We start from the raw sequence: 26782 nt of genomic DNA, 5'->3' as shown, positions 1-26782 counted from the left end.
CACCGTGTCAAGTCCCAATTACCCCGCTGATGAAGTAAAGTGATGGTGCCGGTCGTGCCGAGCAGAGCTAAGAGCGCTAAAAGAACCCAGTGCAGGTTCTCAAATTAAACCAGGCTCAAAGGCTTTAGTACTACATTTAAACATTAGTCATTTAGAAGACCATCTTATCCAGAGCCACCTACAGGAGCAATTGGGGTTAAGTGCCTTGCACAAGGGCACGTAGTCGGCTCTGGGATTCGAACCAGCAATCTTTGGGTTATTGGCCCTAACGCTCTTAACCGCTAGGCTACCTGCCACCTACAGTACTGTCAAATCTCTTCTGTCCTCCTTTGTGTTTGCTGAGGTAAAATGATGGTGTCTGTGGTGGCCAACGAAGCAGGAGAGATAAAAACAGCCACTGGACACGATCAGAGAACTCCCTCTCTAATTGATGCTGTAATCAAAACACTAGTCCTTCTGCATAGCAGGACAAAAGCATTGGTAGGACTGTCAAATCTGCTCGTTGGATGGTTTAGCTTCCACACTTACTTAGTGAACTGGGTTCCTGACATTTCCCTTTTCTGCAGTCAAAATGGGATCAAAATAGAAGCACATTAGGCCTATATGCAGTCAAAGATCAGCATTACAGCCCTTTTCCTTCCATGTACGTATTGGTACATTCACCCTCGTCTCACACCACTGTACCCTTACATCAATACAACACTTGATGCGGCTAATCATCTCAGATTCTTCCTTGTCGTGCTTTCTAACTCTGGTTGCCATGGCGGCCAAGGGCAGTGAACCTACCCTCAAGGTAAAAATAGTTTGGGTATCAACATTTATCTATTCTCAGCTGAGCCGTGTCTTAGCAAAAACACAGGTTATTAAAGAACGGGAGGAAACTAATGATAAGCCAGGGTTTCAAATAAAGGTTAAAAAAAATACTTCATTGTTGCCCGTTTGAGCTGGGGAGCCTCAATATACTAATAGAAAACGCTCTGTTGCAAAATATTTTAGTTTGGACTTGATATTGTACCGTTTTCCATTTGTAACTTTAAATTGTGAATACAAATCAAATCAAAAGAACGGGGGAATGTTTTAGTCTCATGCTGGATGGATTGGGCTACAGCGAACAGAAGCTCTACACCTAAACCGTCATCACTTCAAAGGAATCGGAACAAACAGGGGAGGGCCTAGCCTTCTAAAGGAATATACTGCAATGGATGAACACAGTGCCGTACTCTCAGCTTTTATAATGACTGAATGGAAGAGGTGGAGGAATCGAATCAAGGATGAGGGGCAAAGAAGAATGAGAAGATAAATAAGACGATGCTGGATTGAAATACCATTTGAAAATCATTTGACATACATTAGCTGGGCTTGATTGAGCATGCCTGTTGCAATGGAAGCAACTGAATAGTCACAAAAGTTCCAACCCCCCGCCAAACTGGCACTCCACGCAAGGCTAAAGCAATCGCTGAAAGTATTTGAAAGCTTTCAAAATAGTGTTTCAATCCAGGTCTGGTTGGAGTCTCATGCACCTTCCCAGATGATATAATCCATTTGAGATATAGACCTAGTCAACGTGCGATGATTTTAGAGTCAGATGCATTCGTAACTGTAGATACGTAGATACGTCTACCAAGCTCTCACTCCAGGCACAGGAATGTTTGAGTTGTTTTCTAACAGACCCAGGAGTACAACTTCTCTCCGTAAACCACGGCAGCACTAGAGTGCTTCTCCTGGACTGTCAATGTGCTGGATGTTTATAGTGGATGCCAGCAGAAGCACTGGAGTACGTAAAAAAGGTACTTCTCATTTCCCACTCCGGTGTTAATGTGATGTCACTGTTAAGTAGCTCTCTGTAGCCATGGAGGTACATCCATCTGTAGTAAGAGCAACACAGGGTCCACTGGCCAATTCACTGACAAACGTCAGGTTCAGCTTGCTTATATAGAGCAGGTACTACCCGTTTGCTGAAATGGTTGCGAGAACACGAAGTTCGCAAAGCTTCGAGAGCACTTTCAGGAGGTGCTGAAACCCCAAATTATTCTCAACCACCGAGAATGGACGCATATCCACGGCTATAAACATACTTCAGAATGCTGTTCATTGACTACAGCTCAGCGTTCAACACCATAGTGCCCACAAAGCTCATCACTAAGGTAAGGACCCTGGGACTAAACACCTCCCTCTGCAACTGGATCCTGGACTTCCTGGCGGTCAGCCCCCAGGTGATAAGGGTAGGCAACAACACACTGACCCTCAACACTGGGGCCCCTCAGGGCTGCGTGCTTAGTCGCCTCCTGTACTCTCTATTCACCCACGACTGTGTGGCCAAGCACGACTCCAACACCATCATTAAGTTTGCTGACGACACAACAATGGTAGGCATGATCACCGACAACAATGAGACAGCCTAACGGGGGGAGGTCAGAGACCTGGCAGTCTGGTGCCAGGACAACAACCTCTCCCTCAATGTGAGCAAGACAAAGGAGCTGATGGTGGACTATAGGAAAAGGAGGGCCGAACATTAACTATCATGGTCCAAAGACACCAAGACAGTTGTGAAGAGGGCACGACAACACCTTTTTCCCCACAGGAGACTGAAAAGATTTGGCATGGGTCCCCAGATCCTTAAAAAGTTATACAGCTGCACCAGAGGGCATCCTGACCAGTTGCAACACCGCCTGGTATGGCAACTGCTCCGCATCTGACCGTAAAGGCGCTACAGAGGGTGTCATGTGTACGGCTCAGTACATTACTGGGAAAAGCTTCCTACCATCCAGGACCTATCTACTAGACAGTGTCAGAGGAAGGCCCAAAAAATTGTCAAAGCCTCCGGTCACCCAAGTTCTCTCTGCTACCACACGGCAAGAGGTACCAGAGTGCCAAGTCTATGGCAAAAAGGCTCCTTAACAGATTCTACCCCCAAGCCATAAGACTGCTAATCAAAATGGCCACCCTGACTATTTACATTGACTGCCACACACAACCCCCCCCCGTTTGTTTTTACACTGCTGCTACTGGTTGTTAATTATCTATGCATAGTCACTTTACAAATGACCTTGACTAACCTGTACCCCTGCATATTGACTCGATACCGGTTCCCCCTGTATATAGTCTCGTTATTGTTATGTCATTTTCTTGTGTTACTTTTAGATTATTATTTTTATTTTATTTTCACTTTAGTTTATTAACTATATTTATTCAACTGCATCGTTGGTTAAAGCCTCGTAAGTAAGAGTTTCACTGTAAGGTCTACCACACCTGTTGTATTCGGGGCATGTGACAAATACAATGCTATTTGATTTGACCTATCGTTCTTGTCATTTATTTTGCCTGGTCAGAATCTGCTGTGAGGGGCTGCTTCAATTCAGAGGGGAGATTGTCTCCAGTGGTAGGAATACTGGAGGTGATGTCGGCGTAAATGTGTCAACGTGTTTCATGTTTGAGGTGTTGGCAGCTGCATATGCTATTCTCGTTGAGCAGTGGAGACAATCTCTGTCCATCGCCGTTGTACTCTTGTGGGAAGCCAAAAATGTTCCCAAACTGGAGATTAACCAATGGAGAATACTCCTGGTTTTTCGACCCCACCCCTCGCCATCGTACAGAACTAGTTCCCGGCTGCGCCTCACAAAAGGACAGCTTGAAATGCGCCAATTAGGATTCTAATTTTGACTACAATGTGTGCATAGGCTCTAGTTGTCTGACGGAATAGCCTGAAAACAAAATTGTGCTCAAATTTACTCGAGGCATACAACGTAGTGTAGGCACAGCCAATAAGCACAGTGTTAAAAAAACATACCGTACCGAACGGCTTGGTACGAACACATGTACCGTTACACCCATACCACACATAGAACTAAATCATACAGCAAGAATGATCTCCTCTCACTCAGTTAAGCCATGTTGGGGGGGGGTGAGGGGTTATTTAACTGTGTTTTTGCACGTTGACAGACTAAGAACTTCTGACTTGATTCAGTCTCCGCAAATCACGCCGCAATCATTGCTGTCGCTTCACTCTACACTAGCTTCGAGGGAGAATATAGAATATCTCCTCATTAAAAAATCATTAACGTTGATGATTCAGATGAATATAAGGGGCGTGGCGAGTTTCCAAACTCTAATTGAATACTGAACTCTCATGGCCCCTTGCTCGGTGTTGTGAAAAGCCCAGAGGATTGTGTGTGCCTGCGTGTTCTGCAGTCACTCTTAAGTGTAGTACTTCGGTCCCTGCTGTGAAGACCATGTAAACTACCAGCATGTTTGGGCCCAACAAATCACTACTGACACAAACACACAAAAATACCCGCTTAAATCTGCAGAGCCACAGGGCTGGAGAAACACATGATTTCCGCCCAGAGAGGGAGTGAGATGTCAGGCCCAGATCGGGAGCGACTAGATTGAATCTCCTGATTCAAATCAAATGGTCAGTCAGTGTATGAGGTAGGAGTGGAGGGACAACTCCCATGTCACTTGACATGAATCAAATAAGTTAAAATAGCAGGTGAGTTATTACAGGAGTGTGTGTGTTTTTCAAGACAACAGTGCAAGAAAGAAAACTGATGATCTAGACCAGTGGTTCCCGCTGGGGGTACTTGGCCTATCCACAGGGGTACTAGAGAAGACTCATGAGAAGACTAAAACACACATGACGGGGTACTTCAGGGGTACTCCGGGCAGAGAGAAATTCAGGTGGTGGTACAGTAACGGAAAAAGGATGGGAAGCACTGATCTAGACTACACTAGATCTTTAGGGAGAGCCTCTGGAGCAGATCTAGTCAACTACAGCTCTACGTGAGTGGGACTTGTGGGCGTGGTTCTCTTACCTTCTTGCCAATGATCTTCTTCCTCATGAACTCGCGGGCCTCGAACATGTAGGGGATGTCGTAGATGGGACGGAAACGCTTGTCTTTGTCCTTGTTCTTCTCCTGCAGAGAGAAAGGAGAAAGAGAGAGAGAGACAGCGAGATACAGGATGAGAACGAGAGAAGGGGAAAGCAGAGGGGGACAGAAAGAGATAGTTATTAAAACGTATTCAAACACTGACTTCCAGCCATCCCTCTCATCCTTCTTGTTTCTCTGCCGTGGCCCCGGCTCCCTTTCCTTCTTTCTTCCCCACCAGTCTGAATCCCCACTGCACTGTTGTTTACCGTTCCCACTCAGGAGTCCTGTCACTGGGGAGATGGGATGAGGACTGGTGCCATTGTTCCATCTCGATCATAAATAACCCGGCATGAATGACAGCATCACACACACACACAAACACGTGCAAATACACACAAGGCAGGAACAGAACATAAATAGAACCCATTTGCATTTTCAAAAGCGTCATTATTGTTTTGTCCTCCTTCAGTATCAGGAACAGACACACAGAAACAGGAACACAACAACAATTACAGTGAATGACAAACACACCCACACAAAGAAATGACACGCACAAATGCAAAAAGAAATAAGGCTATGGATTACAATAGCTCTGTGTTTGCCGCCCATTCTATAAAGACCATTATTATCTCTCCACCACACACACACTCACACGGCGCTCGCCCTTTCCTCTCCTCCTTTGGGATGTTCTAGTCGTTCTCCTTGTGTTGGTGCTGACACGTGTGCTCTGCAGCTGAGCATATGGAAAGTTCTAGAGAAGAGGACACAGGGGGCAGTGTGTCTCACAGGAGCATGGGCTTTGGGTGGAGTAGCCCACCCCTCACTTTATAGAAAGAGAAACCATCGTTACAAAACTGTGCCCACACCCACGCTCCATTTCCATTGGAATAGATTCCCTCTGAATGTGCCTACTTACACTAGCCTAGCGCCCTTAGCAATTAGAGAACATTGTTCAAAAGAGTTGACCTGACCGTGTGAGCCAGGCACCTGACTACACAGGAGGGACTCCAGCCATGAAAGAAATCACAATCTTAACCGCCTAATGTGGTTTCCGTTAACCTTGGCCAAAGTGTAATGATGTTTGGGTTGATTAGCCCCTCACTCTCCCCTCCACCACCCTTCTCTCCAGCTCAGTGAAGCGCAGTTAATCTCACACCTGGCCAATGGAACTCCCCTCCTGCTGATTCCCAGAGCCTCCATTTTGTTTTCCGCATGGGCTTATCACAAAGGCCTTTCATTGAAGCTCAGTTACCTTGGGATGAGGGGGTCTTTGGTATACTGCCTAGGGACTGAATCCACCATGATGTGTCTAAGGAGGTTACATGGGTGTTAATAGGCTTTCACTGAGCGGACTCTCTGAAACTCCTCCATTTTGTGCCTGCCAAGGCCCATTATCAGCTGATGCCCAGATACAACTACACTTGGGTCAAGACTACTTCACCTCGCAGAAAGACACTCAAACATTTGTTAATGAGGTGTTTCGCTCAAGAAAGGATCCAAGTCAGGAGGGGAAAAAACCTAAATGTCAGCTGTACTGTACTGTGCCAATTAGAGAGAGAGAGAAACACACACACACACACACACACAGAGAGAGAGAGAGGACACAGACCTATCGTCTCCCCTGTTCTACAGGAGTGTGAAACCCCTCAGGAGGAAGGAGAGAAAGAAGACTGACAGATAGCGAGGCAGACAGATTTGAGGAGGAAGATGAGGAAAAGAGAGGGGAAGAGAGGACAGCCTCTATCCATCTAAATCTCAAACTATAAATATCTGTGTAGAGATTCTATCCCCTAGAGCGGACACGTCGAGCCCATGTGACCCAAGGACGCATCTAATGTCACCTTGTGTGAGGACACAGCGTCCCAGTAACCATGGCAATGGAACACACAAAAAAAGAGTCTGGGAGCGAGAGATGGAGAGATCCCCAAAAAAAAAGGCCCCAAATCACTTTTTTTTATTTTTTTTTAAGGGGGCCATAAAACGATTCCACAAGGCCCGGGAATCGATAGGCGGCATTGATCCGCAGGAACCACACAATATTTTGCCATGCGATGGGTCTAATGCATTTTGTATGACTCCAGCTACTGAGCCTCCACATAAACTGTCCATATAAACTAATATACTGTTCTACTGTCAACAATTGGCGATGTCTACCGTCAGACTCATCCTGCTTCCACCTTTTACAGCGCATGATAGAAAATGCTCAAAAACATTGCTCTGCCCATTTCACAGTCCTGTAGGCCTATTGATGTTCATGGTAGGTAGCGTGTCTGTACAATACACACTCAAGCGAACTTTTAAGGCCTCAAAGGATGGCATCGATCTGTGATAAATGACGCAGGGCAGAGAGAAACAGGGGACGTGTTCCAATTCCCATTTAAGCCATTATTCCCTGCATTAACAGTGACAATATTGAAAGACGACACAGACAGGAAGGCATTTCAGAGGATTGAGACAGTTGGATATATACAGTGCCTTGCGAAAGTATTCGGCCCCCTTGAACTTCGGACCTTTTGCCACATTTCAGGCTTCACACAAAGATATAAAACTTTATTTTTTTGTGAAGAATCAACAACAAGTGGGACACAATCATGAAGTGGAACGACATTTATTGGATATTTCAAACTTTTTTAACAAATCAAAAACTGAAAAATTGGGCGTGCAGCCATTTTCAAGTCCTCTCATAGATTTTCAAGCAGATTTAGGTCCAAACTGTAACTTGGCCACCCAGGAACATTCACTGTCTTTCTTGGTAAGCAACTCGTGTAGATTTGGCCTTGTGTTTTGGGTTATTGTCCTGCTGAACAGGGAATTCCTCTCCCAGTCTCTGGTGTAAAGCAGACTGAAGCAGGGATGTTGCCTTTGCTTAACTCCATTCAGTTTCTTTTTATCCTTGGCAATGTCAAGCATACCCATACCATGATGCAGCCACCACCATGCTGGAAAATAAGGAGGCAGTTCCTCTGTGACATGTTGGATTTGCCCCAAACAGAAGGCTTTGCATTTAGAACCAAAAAGGATATTCCTTTGCTGTGTATATTTGCAGTATTACTTCCGTGACTTTTTGTAAACAAGGAGCATGTTTCTGACTGTTCTGTATTCTTCTATTCACTCTGTCATGTAGTTCATCATTGTGGCGTCATTACAATATCGATCCATCCTCAGCTTTCTCCCATCACAGACACTGAACTTTGTTCATTTCAAAATCAACAATGGCTTCATGGTAACATCCCTGAGAAGTTTCCATCCCCACCTGCACCTCAGTTCAGGTGCCTGAGTGGTTTGATACATCATCCACAGCATAATTATAAACTTGACCGTGCTTAGAGATATATTCCGTGTCTGATTTGTTACTCATCTTCCAATCACTGCCCTTCTTTATGAGGCTTTCAAAAAGCTTCCTTGATCTTTGTAGTTGAACCTGTGCTTGAAATTCAATACTTGACTGAGGGACCTTACAAATGGATGTATGTACACTACCGGTCAAAAGATTTAGAACACCTACTCACTCAAGGGTTTCACTTTATTTGTACTGTTTTCTACATTGTAGAATAATAGTGAAGACATCAAAACTATGAAATAACACAAATCGATTCATGCAGGAACCAAAAAAGTGTTATATTTTAGATTCTTCCAAGTACCCACCCTTTGCCTTGATGACAGCTTTGCATACTCTTGGCATTCTCTCAACCAGCTTCATGAGGTAGTCACCTAGAATGCATTTCAATTAACAAGTGTACCTTAAAAAGTTAATTTGTGGATTTTTTTTCCCTTAATGCATTTGAGCAAATCAGTTGTGTTGTGACAGGGTGGGGGGGGGTTATACATAAGTCCTATTTGGTAAAAGACCAAGTCCATATTATGGCAAGAACAGCTAAAATAAGCAAAGAGAAACGACAGTCCATCATTACTTTAAGACATGGTCAAAAACCATCAAGCACTATGATGAAACTGGCTCTCATGAGGACCACCACAGGAATGAAAGACCAAGAGTTACCTCTGCAGCAGAAGAAACGTTCATTAGAGTTACCAGCCTCAGAAATTGCAGCTCAAATAAATGCTTCACAGAGTTCAATTGACAGATACATCAACTGTTCAGAGGAGACTGTGTGAATCAGGCTTTCATGGTTGAATTGCTGCAAAGAAACGACGACTAAAAAGGACACCAAGAAGAAGAAGAGACTTGCTTGGGCCAAGAAACACGAGCAGAGTCCAAATTTGAGATTTTTGGTTCCAACCGCCATGTCTTTGTGAGACGCTGTGTGGGTGAACAAATGATCTACGCATGTGTATTTCCCACCGTAAAGCATGCAGGAGGTGGTGTTATGGTGTGACTGATTTATTTAAAATTCAAGGCACACTTAACCAGCATGGCTACCACAGCATTCTGCACCGATACGCCATCCCATCATCTGGTTTGGGCTTAGTGGGACAATGACCCAACACACCTCCAGGCTGTGTAAGGGCTATTTGACCAAGGAGAGTGATGGAGTGCTGCATCAGATGACCTGGCCTCCAAAATCCTCCAACCTCAACCAAATTGAGATTGTTTGGGATGAGTCGGACAGCAGAGTGACAGAAAAGCACCCAACAAGTGCTCAGCATATGTGGGAACTCCTTCAAGACTGTTGGAAAAGCATTCCAGGTGAAGCTGTTTGAGAGAATGCCAAGAGTGTACAAAGCTGTCATCAAGGCAACGAACGGGTGGCTATTTAAAGATTTTCAAATATATTTCAATTTGTTTAACACTTTTTCAGTTACTACATGATTCCATGTGTTATTTCATAGTTTTGATGTCTTCACTATTATTCTACAATTAAAATAAAGAAAAACCCTTAAATGAGTAGGTGTTCTAAACATTTTTGAGGGGTAGTGTGGGGGTGGGGATGGGGGGAGCAGAAGAAGGGTTAGTCATTCAAAAATCAACCCGTTATTTCACAGTCTCGATTTTGGGGTGGCAGGTAGCCTAGTGGTTAGAGCGTTGTAACCGAAAAGTTGCTGGATCGAATCCCCGAGCAAACAAGGTAAAAATCGGTCTTTCTGCCCCTGAACAAGGCAGTTAACACACTGTTCCTAGGCCATCATTGTAAATAAGAATTTGTTCTGAACCGACTTGCTTAGGTTTAATAAAAGGTTCAATGGAAAGCCACATCGTACTCCTATTTAGCGTTGCCTAAAACAAAGGGGCTGAATATTAATGCAAACTTTATGAATTTTGTATACATTTCTTTTAAATAAAATGAATAAAATAAAATGAATGAGTATTTAACAAAAACAAAATAATTAAATACATTTTAATCCCACTTTTTAACATAAACTGAAGAAATCCAAGGGGCCTGAATACTTTTGCAAGGTGCTGTGCGTGGAGTGCATTTTGAGTGTGCAGACGCCGCAGAGTGTGTATGGCGTGGGCACGCTGGCTAGCCTGTAGAGAGAGAATGAACACTGAAGATGGAACTGTACATTGAGGGACTTTGAGAGAAACAACCTGCATTTAAGACTGACTGCATGTGTAAAGACCTCCCTAACTAAATGAGCATGAAACTGTTGTAGAGAGAGAGGGACGGAGGGAGGGAAAGAGGAGCACACAGTACCTGAAGCTTTAATACAAGACATACATGGCGCTAGCTCACAAACACAAACAAAAACACACCTCAGCCATGTCAACAAGCACTGTGCTTATACCCAACCCCTGGGTTCTCCTGGAACTCATTAATGATAGAATGTTTATATTTGAAGATAGCAGAGAGATCAGTATCTTTGGCACATGACATGGACTATAGAAGGTGGATTAGCTGAAGAGACTGGTACTCAAGCAGCAGTTATCCATCTTCCACACACCGACACACTCTTTCACTACAACATCCCCACCCTCTACGATCTTCAATGACAAACTTTTTTTATTTTTTTATTTAACATCCGAGTGCTCCTTTTTCTGTTTCTGGAAGAGTCATCGTGTGAAGTATCCTGAGGTAAGATGTTTTTATTTAACATCCGAGTGCTACTTTTTCTGTTTCTGGAAGAGTCATCGTGTGAAGTATCCTGAGGTAAGATGTTTTTATTTAACATCCGAGTGCTACTTTTTCGGTTTCTGGAAGAGTCATCGTGTGAAGTATCCTGAGGTAAGATGTTTTTATTTAACATCCGAGTGCTACTTTTTCTGTTTCTGGAAGAGTCATCGTGTGAAGTATCCTGAGGTAAGATGTTTTTATTTATTAAAGTCACAGCAGCTGTCCCCGTTTCTCTTGCGTCTTGGTATGTTTTTCGTACTACCACATCACAGTGCTACGCAGGTTGACCCATTGACGTAGCTAGCTAACACACTCCCCGCTAACTCCACTGTCAATCTCACTGAGATCATCATCATCATCATCATCATCATCTCCTCCTCTGCCTACTCTATCGTAGGCGATGACATAAGAGCTGCTGGGTTGTGCGTGGGCCAAAAACTTTCAGCCAATCGCAGGCAAGGAGCGGGGGTCCAACCGGCGTAGAGGAAATGTCAAACAGCCAATGGGGTGTGAGGTGAGTCACGGGGGACGTGCAGTGGGACGACCCCAGATGACAGGGTCAGTGCGCCACGCTGGAGGCCACAGGCACAACAAAATGAAGAGAACGCATGGAGAGACATGAGGGAGGAAGGGGGGGTTTGACGGCATGAGGGAGTGAGATAGATGGCGAGAGAACAAGAGGGGTGAGGGCATGAGCAGAGCAAAACAGAGGGGAAGAACTACAGAAAATAACATATTCCACTAAATACAAACATCGACTGCAAAATAACACCAGGCACTTTGATGGCAAAATAGATACTGTACGCAGAAGCATGATACACACACACACACACACACACACAGTTTAGCTGTAGAGTTGAAAGGAAGCTATTCTGTCCGCATAAGTATGAGACATACACACTAGCTACAGCAAAGAGTCAGAACTATACATTCCACCTAAGGATGAGACACTTCCTGTGTTGGTTCCCATTACATAAAGACGACGGTTTGTCGTCATCTCTTATGCTATACATTAAGCCCCCATTACACACACACACAGGGAGGGAGTGGGTATAACAGTGACTCATTGAGCTGTTCTGACATCTCCCCCATCTACTATTGCGTTTTCTCCAGGCTTGTCCTGCTGCCTGCTACTGCTGCAGAGGCTGGCTGGAGAGAGGGGGAGGGGAAAAAGAGTCGACTCCAACCCGGCCTGCTCAAAATAACTTGCATCTGAAAATACACCACTGCCACACCAGAGGAGAGGAGAGAGGGAAGGAGACAGATGGGAGTGATGAGAAAGTAAGAGGGGACGAGTACATGGTTGAGTGAAAAAGAACAGAGGGGGGAGAGAGAGGAAGCTAAGCCTAAAAAGGGTTGGTACCCGTAACATGAAGTCACGTTTCACTGTGGCTAGTCACCATTTGTCCCACAGCCTGTCAAATCAAAGGAGATGTCATGTCCCATGGTTGGAGGAAGTCCCAGCAACCAGAAAGGGAAAGAGAGCGTGGCAGCGTTGTCACAGTTCATCTGTGCACTGGTCATCGCATCTGGCCCTGGAACCTCCCCAAACGGCCACACACACAGGACAGGCCCTGGAACCTCCCCATACACAGGACTGGCCCTGGAACCTCCCCATACGGCCACACACACACACACACACACAGGACAGGCCCTGGAACCTCCCCATACGGCCACACACAGGACAGGCCCTGGAACCTCCCCATACGGCCACACACACAGGACTGGCCCTGGAACCTCCCCATACGGCCACACACACAGGACTGGCCCTGGAACCTCCCCATACGGCCACACATACAGGACTGGCCCTGGAACCTCCCCATACGGCCACACACACAGGACTGGCCCTGGAACCTCCCCATAAGGCCACACACACAGGACTAGCCCTGGAACCTCCCCATAAGGCCACACACACAGGACTGGCCCTGGAACCTCCCCATACGGCCACACACACAGGACAGGCCCTGGAACCTCCCCATACGGCCACACACACAGGACTGGCCCTGGAACCTCCCCATACGGCCACACACACACAGGACTGGCCCTGGAACCTCCCCATACGGCCACACACACACAGGACTGGCCCTGGAACCTCCCCATACGGCCACACACACAGGACTGGCCCTGGAACCTCCCCATACGGCCACACACACAGGACTGGCCCTGGAACCTCCCCATACAGCCACACAAACACACAGGACTGGCCCTGGAACCTCCCCATACGGCCACACACACACACAGGACAGGCCCTGGAACCTCCCCATACGGCCACACACACACAGGACAGGCCCTGGAACCTCCCCATACGGCCACACACACAGGACTGGCCCTGGAACCTCCCCATACGGCCACACACACACACACAGGACAGGCCCTGGAACCTCCCCATACGGCCACACACAGGACAGGCCCTGGAACCTCCCCATACGGCCACACACACACACACACACACACACAGGACAGGCCCTGGAACCTCCCCAAACGGCCACACACACAGGACTGGCCCTGGAACCTCCCCAAACGGCCACACACACACAGGACTGGCCCTGGAACCTCCCCATACGGCCACACACACACAGGACAGGCCCTGGAAACTCCCCATAAGGCCACACACACAGGACTGGCCCTGGAAATTCCCCATACGGCCACACACACAGGACTGGCCCTAGAAATTCCCCATACGGCCACACACACAGGACTGGCCCTGGAAACTCCCCATAAGGCCACACACACAGGACTGGCCCTGGAACCTCCCCATACGGCCACACACACAGGACTGGCCCTGGAAACTCCCCATAAGGCCACACACACAGGACTGGCCCTGGAAACTCCCCATAAGGCCACACACACAGGACTGGCCCTGGAAACTCCCCATACGGCCACACACACAGGACTGGCCCTGGAAACTCCCCATAAGGCCACACACACAGGACTGGCCCTGGAAACTCCCCATAAGGCCACACACACAGGACTGGCCCTGGAAACTCTCCAAAGTCCCAATTCAGCTTGGAGGGACAGGGAGGGGGTACCCGGTCTTTTACTATGGAACTGAGGGAGGTCACAGAAGGCACTGTAGCCACAAGCTGTGAGCGTGCGCGTAAGACTACTTATGAGAAGCCAAATCCAGTCTGTCTACTGACACAGCCAGCTTAGGAGAACATGTGTGGGCTTCCTAACTAAATCAGGCAACTGATCAGGAGTGAGATTAGCATTTAGCAGACATCTGGCAGTAGGGAAAGCAGGGCTAGCAGAGATGTCACCCTACACATACTGCACGTACGTGGTGACATTTCTGTCACCCCGGAAACACGTCAGACAACTGGACCAGCAACACTGCATGGTGACCTTCTTCCACTTCCAACTCTCAAACACTTTCTCTCAAGGACAAATGCTGTAGTGTGTCAGTATGCATGTATCCTTCCTACTCTGGGCGTCGCTTTTGGCCTTTACGTAACACTAGGGTTAGCTAATAGAACAGAGCCAGAGCCACAGAGCCAGAGCCACAGAGCCAGAGCCACAGAGACAGAGCCACAGAGACAGAGCCACAGAGACAGAGCCACAGAGACAGAGCCACAGAGACAGAGCCACAGAGACAGAGCCACAGAGACAGAGCCACAGAGACAGAGCCACAGACAGCAGTGAAAGCACATCTTTGTCTCCATATGCTGGTCTTAACCCCTCTCCCAGCCTTCCCCAAACATACAACCGTGCAATGGAGCACAAAGTACATGCTGTCAACGCATCTGGTACAGCCAGAGAGGGAGAAAGAGGGGGGGGGGGTTACAGAGAGAGAACTACAGAAAAGGAGAGAGAGGGATACAGAGAGCTACAGAAAAAGAGGGAGAGAATAGAGGGCAGGGAGATTGAAGAGATGGTGGAGGAGGAGTGGGTGGATGGATGAAGAGAGATGCAGACATGCCTGTCACAACAAAGGAAGCAGAGGCATACTGTACAGACACACTGGCCAATGAGGGAAGCAATGACTACAAAGGATAAAGAGTGGAAAACACAGACACACAAAGAGCTACCTGAGCACTATACTATGAATCAGGTTTGAGGAGTTATTGAGGTAACTTTGCACAACTCTGAGTTCAACTTAGAATAACCAGTATTACAAAAGTCAGATGCCTTTTAGCCAGGTAAAAATGTTTATCCCAAAGAATCCTTCAGAACTAAAAGGCTACCTCAGAGCTAACTCAATTTATCCTGAATGAAGTGTCCTAGCCAAGAGTTGAGGACCAATGAAATCAGATATCCTCCCTCTTGCAGAGATTACATCATCATCTCCTTCATTTGAAGAAGACTACTGATTAAATATTTTATTAAATCAAAAAAAAATTTGTATAATTATTTTTTTTAATGTTAAAATACCTAATCACATTACACATTTAGTAAAGGATTTGCTTTCCTGAGATAGCCTTTCACAAATGTCTAAATACAAACTGACAGCCGCAACCAACCAGAGACATAATCCATAGTTGATAGTTCCCATTCAAGACAAGACTGGCAGCCATCGCTAGTGTACCCATAAGCTTAACATTCAAATTACCAGGGTCAGAGGTCACAAAACCCTTCTAAACTCAGCAAAAAAATGAAACATCCTCTGCCAACTGCGTTTCTTTTCAGCAAACTTAACATGTGTAAATATTTGTATGAACATAACAAGATTCAACAACTGAGACAAACTGAACAAGTCCCACAGACATGTGACTAACAGAGATGGAATGATATGTCCCTGAACAAAAGAGGGTTCAAAATCAAAAGTAACAGTCAGTATCTGGCGTGGCCACCAGCTGCATTAAGTCCTGCAGTGCATCTCCTCCTCATGGACTGCACCAGATTTGCCAGTTCTTGCTGTGAGATGATATCCCACTCTTCCACCAAGGCACCTGCAAGTTCCCAGACATTTCTGGGGGGAATGTCTCTAGTCCTCACCCTTTTATCCAACAGGTCCCAGACATGCTCAATGGGATTGAGATACGGGTTCTTCGATGGCCATGGCAGAACACTGACATTCCTGTCTTGCAGGAAAACACGCACAGAACGAGCAGTATGGCTGGTGGCATTGTCATGCTGGAGGGTCATGTCAGGATGAGCCTGCAGGAAGGATACCACATGAGGGAGCAGGATGTCTTCCCTGTAACGCACAGCGTTGAGATTGCCTACAATGACAACAAGCTCAGTCCAATGATGCTGTGACACACCGCCCCAGACCATGACGGACCCTCCACCTCCAAATTGATCCCGCTCCAGAGTACAGGCCTCGGTGTAACGCTCATTCCTTCGACAATAAACGCGAATCCAACCATCACCCCTGGTGAGACAAAACCGCCACTCGTCAGTGAAGATCCAGCGAAGGTGGGTTTGTGCCCATAGGCGACGTTGTTGCCGGTGATGTCTAGTGAGGACCTGCTTTACAACAGGCCTACAAGCCATCAGTCCAGCCTCTCTTAGCCTATTGCGGTCAGTCTGAGCACTGATGGAAGGATTGTGCGTTCCTGGTGTAACTCGGGCAGTTGTTGTTGCCATCCTGTACCTGACCCGCAGGTGTGATGTTCGGATGTACCGATCCTGTGCAGGTGTTGTTACATATGATCTGCCAATGCGAGGACGATCAGCTTGTTCATTGAACAAGCATGGGAAACAGTGTTTAAACCCTTTACAATGAAGATCTGTGTAGGATTATTACTAATTATCTTTGAAAGACAGGGTCCTGAAATAGGAAGTTTCTTTTTTTGCTGAGTTGATGTATTATATGTCTATGGCCACAAGGTAAAGAAGGAGTGAGAGGTGGGAGGAAAAGATACCTGTGCATTGATCAGCACAGCAAAGACGGCATTAACGATAAGTAATAAAATAAAGACAATTCTAAGTCTATTTCACACCATAGCCTGCTGAATTTGCAAGATAACTTTTCTTTCGGCACAAATGTAAGATGTGGCACTGACACGCCAATGGATTGACGTTTCAGAATTGTTTCAATGAATAGTTCTGATGCCCATGGATTGATGTTTCAGCATCGTCTCAATGCACAAGCAGTTACAAGCTTGCTACAGTTAGTGGCAGGTGGATGAGTAATACGGATGAAGCCTGACCTGGAATGTGAAGCTAACTGAATCTGGTTAGCTTTTTAAGAACAGCAGGTAGCCTAGCGGCAGCCTAGCAGTTAGAGCGTTGGGCCAGGACTGAAAGGTTCCTGGTCAGAATACCAAAACCGAGAAGATGACAAATCAGCCAAGGTGCCCTTGAGCAAGGCACTGAACGCTAATTTTCTCCAGGGCACCGTACTACTATGGCTGATCCTGTAATAGAACACATTTCACTGCACCTATCTGGTGTATGTAACAATACATATTTATTTATCCGGAGTAGATCTAGCATGTTTCATAGTATACCACTCTGATCCACAAGAGACGACAACGCACCAGAGACAGGGGACAGAGAATTGAGACAAGGGACAGAGAATTGAGACAGGGGACAGAGAATTGAGACAGGGGACAGAGAATTGAGACAGGGGACAGAGAATTGAGACAGGGGACAGAGAATGAAAGCAATAAGGGTGAAAGGGAAGGGAACAGGGGGAAAGAAGGAGAGGGACAAAGAGGAGGAGTACAAAGTATTCTCCTAATGATCTGAGACGCTAACAATAGAAGGGAGAGAGGGTGAGGGGGGGACAAGGGAGGAGGGGAAGATGCAGCATGAAGCGTAATAGAGGAAAAAGTGAAAGTGTAAAATCTATAAGCCTCCAACTGCTAAACATTGTCTATATTGACAGATTAATGTTCTCCCTTCTGCAATAATTACACATTACAATATGAATAGAAATCCCCATGACGATCTTCAGACACCTCCAGTCTAAATTAGAAGAGATTATGCCATTCTGAGTAGGCTATCAAAAAACAAATAAAGACATTAAAAAAAGCTTTAACCAGGCATACGCTTCATTTTAATGTTAATTGTGCTCATTTCGGTATATGACAACAACCGTTTTAAATCCATCTGCCGACTAGTAAGTATTGATATTAGAGGTCGACCGATTATGATTTTTCAACGCCGATACCGATTATTGGAGGACCAAAAAAAAGCAGATACCGATTGATCGGCCAATTTAAAATAAAAAAATGTTTTATGCATTTGTAATAATGACAATTACAACAATACTGAATTAACACTTATTTTAACTTAATATAATACACCAATAAAATCAATTCAGCCTCGAGTAAATAATGAAAGATGTTCAATTTGGTTTAAATAATGCAAAAACAAAGTGTTGAAGAAGAAAGTAAAAGTGCAATATGTGCTATGTAAAAAAAGCTAACGTTTTAAGTTCCTTGCTCAGAACATGAGAACATATGAAAGCTGGTGGTTCCTTTTAACATGAGTCTTCAATATTCCCAGGTAAGAAGATTTAGGTTGTAGTTATTATAGGAATTATAGGACTATATCCCTCTATACCATTTGTATTTCATAAACCGTTGACTATTGGATGTTCTTATAGTCACTTTAGTATTGCCAGTGCAACAGTATAGCTTCCGTCCCTCTCCTCACTCCTCCCTGGGCCTGAACCAGCAACACAACGACAACAGCCACCACATCGAAGCAGCTTTACCCATGCAGAGCAAGGGAAACAACCACCCCAAGGCTCAGAGCGAGTAGCGTGCGCTAACTAGCCAGCCATTTCACGTCGGTTACACCAGCCTCATCTCGGGAGTTGATAGGTTTGAAGTCATAAACAGCGCAATGCTTGACGCACAACGAAGAGCTGCTGGCAAAACGCACGAAAGTGCTGTTTGAATGAATGTTTGCCTGCTTCTGCCTACCACCGCTCAGTCAGATACTTGTATGCTCAGTCAGATTATATGCAACGCAGGACACACTAGATAATACCTAGTAATATCAACCATGTGTAGTTGACTAGTGATTATGATTGATTGTTTTTAATAAGATAAGTTTAATGCTAGCTAGCAACTTACCTTGGCTTACTGCATTTGCTTAACAGGCAGTCAGTCTCCTTGTGGAGTACAACGAGAGAGAGGCAGGTCGTTATTGCGTTGGACTAGTTAACTGTAAGGTTGCAAGATTGGATCCCCCGAGCTGACAAGGTGAAAATCTGTCGTTCTGCCCCTGAAGAGGCAGTTAACCCACCGTTTCTAGGCCGTCATTGAAAATAAGAATGTGTTCTTAAATGACTTGCCAAATAAAGATTCAATAAAGGTGTAAAAAAAAAATGTAAACGGCAACTCTGCACCCAAAAATACCGATTTCCAATTGTTATGAAAACTTGAAATCGGCCTTAATTAAATCGGCCATTCCGATTAATCTGTCGACCTCTAATTGAAAGGTAGGCTATTCCAAACCAACAGACAAAAGGCCTGCAGCATATATTTGCTCCTACACTGCCTTGTCCGCATGTGAAGTGTTTCTTTAGCCGTATCTGTCCAAAACACCTGGGCACCCAATACAAGGTTTGTGGGGTGCAGGCTTTCGTTCCAGCCAAGCAGCAACACACCCGATTCTACTCATCACCAATCAAGACTGATGAGTTGAAGTAGACGTGTTGCTGCTTTGCTAGAACAAAAGCCTGCAATCACACTGGCCCCGTTGTACAATGAGATGTATCCCACGTAATGAACTGCCTATGAGAAGATATTGAGCCACTCTTGGTAGGAAACAACGTTCTGTCCTCACAGGGATTCCAGCCCACTCAGAACACCCAACACTTACAGCAACGCATTAACATTTCAGTCATTTAGGAGACTGCAGACATTTTTCATTCATTCGTTTTAGATACATCAGTCAGCACATTGGTGACTAATAGTTATTGTCAGCACCATTAAATACAGTACAATAATTCACCAATGAGGCTTTCTTTTGTATATCGCTCTTCTTTGTCTTCCAGCCACAAAGAGCTATGAGATAATAGTCCAAATTGAACTGCCTTGCGTCAGAAACAAAAAGCCTGTTACTGCCCACAAGAGGTACTCAACTTTGCTCTCAGGACTCGAGGCCATAGAAGTAGGATTCTTCTGCTAACTGCTCCTCTCCAATACCAACGACTCCCTATTGACGCAGGCTGAAGGACAGTGGAAGAGAAGGCTGGCGTACTGAATGTACTACTAGGAACAATACAGGTAGGAGAAAGGGAAACAGGAAATGCCTCCTCAGTCTCGGTTAGAGCTGAACCATCACGCAATCATAGTCATGGTAGAAGTTGTTTCCGGTCCTCAACACTGATCTAGGATCAGATTACCCAACCCACAACCTTAACCATTAGAGGGGATGGTAAACTGACCTGGTATCAGTGGTAAGGGGGTACCATGCAGTCACTATATAGGGAACAGGGTGCCATTTCAGACAAAGCCCAGCCTCAGGGAGGAAATAAGGGGCAACCCGGGCTCCTGAGAGGCGCAGCGGTCTAAGGCACTGCATCTCAGTGCAAGAGGCGTCACTACAGTCCCTGGTTCGAATCCAGGCTGCATCACATCTGGCCGTGATTATGAATCCCATAGGGTGACGCACAATTGGCCCAGCGTCGGCCGGGTTTGGCCGGGGTAGGCTGTCGTTGTAAATAAGAATTTGTTCTTAACCGACTTGCCTAGTTAAAGGTAAAAAAAAAAAAAAAATTACCAGGAAGTGCCATCTCCTCCAATTACACTGAGTGCCAAATCATCATCATGGGGCCAATAGCAGACGGGGTCAGGGGTCGCCAGCTAATTCCAGTGTGGTTGTTCTGGCGATGGCCACATGACTATATTTAGCTACTGTTCTTCTTCCATCATTAAGGGCTCCATTTAAAAACTATTTCTGTCCATCTCTCTCTTTTCAATTTATACCCGACCAGAGAGAGACAAATCTGATTAGGACTCTAGCGGGGCTTAAATGGGAGGAAACACAAATGGAGGAGTGGAGATATACAGACGTGGATGTGGTAGGGCTGTGTGTTTGTTGAGTACAAGAAGGGAACAGACTGAAAGTTGTGTTCTGATACCATGAGTGTGACAGAGTAGTGACCGGTTAAGTATGCGTGCCTGGTGACAGTGAGTGTGCATGCTTGTCTTACAGTGGTGACGGAGTACATGAGAGGTGAATGACAGTGTGTGTATTTTGTCTCTCCTTGTGTGCACGCGGCGAGCTGTGAGTAAGGGAAAGGATGGATCAGCCCACTTCTCTGCAGCAATCAAACACACAGAGGTGGGTGGGAGAGAGAGAGAAAGACACAGAGACAGACACACAGAGAGAAGAGACCGAGAGACAGACAAGGAATGCCTTTTCAAAGAAGACTGGGGGAGGGAAAGGGCCCACATCAACGCTTTCCAAACAGTGGCTCTGACAGCAGGCGCCCCTATGGAGCTGGTAATGATCCTCTGTGTCAGGGTGGCCAAGCCAAGGACAAGACACCAACACACAACACAAAGATATAGCGACGGGGGGGGGTGCGTACCTCGCCCTCGATCCTGGGGGGTCGGATGCTGGACAAGTGGATGGTCTTGTACTCGCCAGAGTTAAGCTTGACCACGACGGCGTCCGCATTGACGACCTGCATCACCTGGGAGAGAGGGAGAAAAGGAGAGAGAGAGAAGGGGAGGGTGAGAGGGATGTAGAAAGGGAGGGGTGAGAGAGAATGGGGAGAAATATTGTGGGAGAAAGAAGGGAAGGGGCACAGAGATGGTGGGATAGAGTGGGGAGGGAGGAGAGAGTGGAGAGAGAGAGGGAGAGAGGTTAGTGAGGAAGGCATCGCGGCTCCATTTGGAGGACAGAGAGGACAGCTGCTTTCAAGAGAATTGGCTCTGTGGGCTGAGCTGAACTGAGCCTAGTTTAAACAGAGCAGAGCACAGAGAGAGCGAAGGCTTTAGTCCGACAACAAACAATTCTAATGGTATTCATCACATGCTTCGTAAACAACAAGGTGTAGACCAACAGTGAAATGCTTAGCTACGGGCCCTTCCCAACAATAGACACAGAAAACAGAAATAATAGAAAAAGTCAAATGTGTAAAAAATTATAATAAATACAGAGTAACAGTAACTTGGCTCTATACACAGAGTAACAGTAACTTGGCTCTATACACAGAGTAACAGTAACTTGGCTCTATACACAGAGTAACAGTAACTTGGCTCTATACACAGAGTAACAGTAACGTGGCTCTATACACAGAGTAACAGTAACTTGGCTCTATACACAGAGTAACAGTAACTTGGCTCTATACACAGTAACAGTAACTTGGCTCTATACACAGAGTAACAGTAACTTGGCTCTATACACAGTAACAGTAACGTGGCTCTATACACAGAGTAACAGTAACTTGGCTCTATACACAGAGTAACAGTAACGTGGCTCTATACACAGAGTAACAGTAACGTGGCTCTATACACAGAGTAACAGTAACGTGGCTCTATACACAGAGTAACAGTAACTTGGCTCTATACACAGAGTAACAGTAACTTGGCTCTATACACAGAGTAACAGTAACGTGGCTCTATACACAGTAACAGTAACGTGGCTCTATACACCGAGTAACAGTAACGTGGCTCTATACACAGAGTAACAGTAACATGGCTCTATACACAGAGTAACAGTAACATGGCTCTATACACAGAGTAACAGTAACGTGGCTCTATACACAGAGTAACAGTAACGTGGCTCTATACACAGAGTAACAGTAACATGGCTCTATACACAGAGTAACAGTAACGTGGCTCTATACACAGAGTAACAGTAACTTGGCTCTATACACAGAGTAACAGTAACTTGGCTCTATACACAGTAACAGTAACTTGGCTCTATACACAGAGTAACAGTAACTTAGCCTAGTAGCCTAGTGGTTAGAGCGTTGGGCCAGTAACCAGCAGGTAGCCTAGTGGTTAGAGTGTAGGGCCAGCAACCAGCAGGTAGCCTAGTGGTTAGAGCGTTGGGCCAGTAACCAGCAGGTAGCCTAGTGGTTAGAGCGTTGGGCCAATAACCGAAAGGTTGCTAGATGGAATCCCTGAGCTGACAAGGTAAAAATCTGTCATTCTACCCCTGAACAAAGCAGTTGGCCTATCGGGGAACAGTGGGTTGTAATTGTAAATAAGAAGTTGTTCTTAACTGACTTGCCTAGTTAAATAAAGGTTACATTTGTTTTCATTATGTGAGCTACACAAAATGATACTTTAAGCAAAATTGTTCCACGTTTGTTGCCAGGGAGCACGTACCTGGGGTCAATTAAATTGATAAGCCTCTTGAAACCTTCCTTTTTGACTGTGCTAATTGGTAGCATATCCTTAGCAATGCAATGCATAATAGCATTTGTGATGTCTGTCTTTTCGATATTTGCTTGTAGGGCATAAACGCTGTCAGTGTTGACTGCTTCGGGCAAACATCCCTAGATTGGCTGGTGCTAGAGGGGCGTTTATCAACACCGTGCTGCAAACTCAAACATCCCTAGATTGGCTGGTGCTAGAGGGGCGTTTATCAACACCGTGGAGCAAACTCAAACATCCCTAGATTGGCTGGTGCTAGAGGGGCGTTTATCAACACCGTGCTGCAAACTCAAACATCCCTAGATTGGCTGGTGCTAGAGGGGCGTTTATCAACACCGTGCTGCAAACTCAAACATCCCTAGATTGGCTGGTGCTAGAGGGGCGTTTATCAACACCGTGGAGCAAACTCAAACATCCCTAGATTGGCTGGTGCTAGAGGGGCGTTTATCAACACCGTGCTGCAAACTCAAACATCCCTAGATTGGCTGGTGCTAGAGGGGCGTTTATCAACACCGTGGAGCAAACTCAAACATCCCTAGATTGGCTGGTGCTAGAGGGGCGTTTATCAACACCGTGCTGCAAACTCAAACATCCCTAGATTGGCTGGTGCTAGAGGGGCGTTTATCAACACCGTGGAGCAAACTCAAACATCCCTAGATTGGCTGGTGCTAGAGGGGCGTTTATCAACACCGTGCTGCAAACTCAAACATCCCTAGATTGGCTGGTGCTAGAGGGGCGTTTATCAACACCGTGCTGCAAACTCAAACTCCCTGCATGTTCCAAAGAGTGATTTTGCTTCAGATGTTGAAAAATGTTTGTCGTATTACCAGACTTGGTAGCCACCTGTCTACGGCACAATTTGCACCTAACATTGTTCTGCTCTTTGTCGGACTTCAAAAAGCCAAACCACTTCCAAATGACTGAAACCCTTTAAAATCATTCATTTCTCCATGGCTATCACTGCCACTGTTTCTGCCTACATCATTCATTTTTCCTGCTTAATAGTGGCGACTCCATCACTCCAGGTGCTAAGTGGTTTTTAGTGGGTGTGTACCTCTCCACGTGCATATTGTCACTTCTCCGCATGTTCCTGCTGCGTCAGAGGTGAAATGGACTGTTGTAACTAATTATTCTATATCGACATTATCGAAAATGAATCTAAATGTTTTTATATGGTTATTGAGGGAAGTAATTACCTCGATAATTATTGATATATCACCCAGCCCTAGTAGATATGTACATCACTATGAATAAAGTCAGTCTACAGCACCACATACTGGAGCTACACAGCAGAGCAGAGGGAGAGACGAGGTGTAATCTACAGAGCAGAGGGAGAGACGAGGTGTAATCTACAGAGCAGAGGGAGAGACGAGGTGTAATCTACAGAGGGAGAGAAGAGGTGTAATCTACAGAGCAGAGGGAGAGAAGAGGTGTAATCTACAGAGCAGAGGGAGAGACGAGGTGTAATCTACAGAGCAGAGGGAGAGACGAGGTGTAATCTACAGAGCAGAGGGAGAGACGAGGTGTAATCTACAGAGCAGAGGGAGAGAAGAGGTGTAATCTACAGAGCAGAGGGAGAGACGAGGTGTAATCTACAGAGCAGAGGGAGAGACGAGGTGTAATCTACAGAGCAGAGGGAGAGAAGAGGTGTAATCTACAGAGCAGAGGGAGAGACGAGGTGTAATCTACAGAGCAGAGGGAGAGAAGAGGTGTAATCTACAGAGGGAGAGACGAGGTGTAATCTACAGAGCAGAGGGAGAGACGAGGTGTAATCTACAGAGCAGAGGGAGAGACGAGGTGTAATCTACAGAGCAGAGGGAGAGAAGAGGTGTAATCTACAGAGCAGAGGGAGAAAAGAGGTGTAATCTACAGAGCAGAGGGAGAGAAGAGGTGTAATCTACAGAGCAGAGGGAGAGACGAGGTGTAATCTACAGAGCAGAGGGAGAGAAGAGGTGTAATCTACAGAGCAGAGGGAGAGACGAGGTGTAATCTACAGAGCAGAGGGAGAGAAGAGGTGTAATCTACAGAGCAGAGGGAGAGAAGAGGTGTAATCTACAGAGCAGAGGGAGAGACGAGGTGTAATCTACAGAGCAGAGGGAGAGACGAGGTGTAATCTACAGAGCAGAGGGAGAGAAGAGGTGTAATCTACAGAGCAGAGGGAGAGACGAGGTGTAATCTACAGAGCAGAGGGAGAGACGAGGTGTAATCTACAGAGCAGAGGGAGAGAAGAGGTGTAATCTACAGAGCAGAGGGAGAGAAGAGGTGTAATCTACAGAGCAGAGGGAGAGAAGAGGTGTAATCTACAGAGCAGAGGGAGAGAAGAGGTGTAATCTACAGCACCACTCCACGTACTGAACGACCTTAATATATTCACATTGCAATTGTGAGAGAAGTCAAGTATATTATAATGAACAATTATTAACATGGCCGTTTTGTGATGACTTTTAGATAAACGATAACATTATGTAATACAACACGACAAAATGTACCACCCAAACATTGTAAAAAGACACTGAAACTATACATCCTACTGTCACAATTATCTCTGCATCATCACACATTGTAGAGCATCACATTGATCCATTGCCAGTCCTTTTAACGTCTGCTAAACTGTTTGTTCCACAGTTCCAGCCTCAAACACACACGTCTGACAATTGTATATTCACACATTCCACATGGAGAGGGGATTCCCGGGAGAGAAGGAGGGGGAACAGAGAGATGGACATCAGTCAGGATTAGCACCGTGACTGATCCATCCCACTCCAGTGAAAATGTCTAGAAATCGCTCTCCGTATTACCAACAAACAAAATAAATTCCTCTCCAACGCAGAAGGAGAAACAGATTGGTGAATAAAGTGAGAGAGAGAGAGAGAGAGAGAGAGAGAAAGAGAGTGCTGGGACTGGAGAGAGGGAGAGGAAGAGGACGGCTGCCAAAACAAAGAGAAATGACTGACAGACCCACTTGTGACATTCACACACAAACATGAAGTCTACTTCAAGCTCAGCTGGGGAACAGTGGACAAGTTTAGGCCCACCCGCCCACACAGAGAGATCAATGTGTGATATAAACAAAAATGGGCTGTACATCAAGATCACTTGGGAAAGGCACAAACACACCCACTCAGGCCTACCTGTGACATACACAGCAAACATGGGCTGTACATCAGGCACACATGGAAGGGTGGGCAAACATATCAAGCTCACTTGGAAGTAAGCACACACGCACGGGTCACACACACTTGGTCGGATCAATGATGCAACTCCATCAGATCTTACACTGTTTAAGAGAAGGATGGATGAGGGAAGGATGACTAGTATTTGAACAGGCCCCAATTGCTGAGATATACATGGGAGACAACCACTCTTGGATACCAGTCAAGCTTGTGTGGGAGGCTATTGGGAATCGGGCTTGGAGCTAGACCAAGTTTAGAGAAATCCTGAACACATAAGCACCTCCCTCGAGGCATTCTGAGATGCTCAGTTAGTCCCAAAGCTGACTGGGGGGAGAGAAGAGGAGAGGCAGACGTAAGAAATAATACATCTGCAAATAGTTTTACCGTTGGGGACGGAGGGAGAAATTAACTTGTCCACATACACAACACACAGACAGCGAGAGAGAGAGAGAGAGAGGACTCCTAACACCTCAGTCCCATGGTCCCAGTGC

At 45.9% G+C, this 26782-nt stretch overlaps 1 protein-coding gene across 1 annotated transcript in view; it reads right to left on the bottom strand.

Moving 5' to 3' along the window:
* The window catches only part of LOC110499879 (staphylococcal nuclease domain-containing protein 1), a 311077-nt gene that overhangs the window by 260118 nt on the left and 24177 nt on the right, over window positions 1–26782 (bottom strand). Inside the window, exons 10-11 of the mRNA XM_036957135.1 lie at window positions 21321–21425; window positions 4812–4913 (exon numbers count right to left, since the gene is read on the bottom strand). Coding sequence (XP_036813030.1) covers window positions 4812–4913; window positions 21321–21425 — 207 coding nt within the window. The remainder of the gene's footprint in view (window positions 1–4811; window positions 4914–21320; window positions 21426–26782) is intronic.

Source organism: Oncorhynchus mykiss, chromosome 21 (assembly GCF_013265735.2).
Source record: "Oncorhynchus mykiss isolate Arlee chromosome 21, USDA_OmykA_1.1, whole genome shotgun sequence".
In the NCBI taxonomy this organism is placed as follows: domain Eukaryota; kingdom Metazoa; phylum Chordata; class Actinopteri; order Salmoniformes; family Salmonidae; genus Oncorhynchus; species Oncorhynchus mykiss.
Note: the sequence above shows the minus strand (reverse complement) of the source record. Positions and strands in the feature narration are given on the sequence as shown.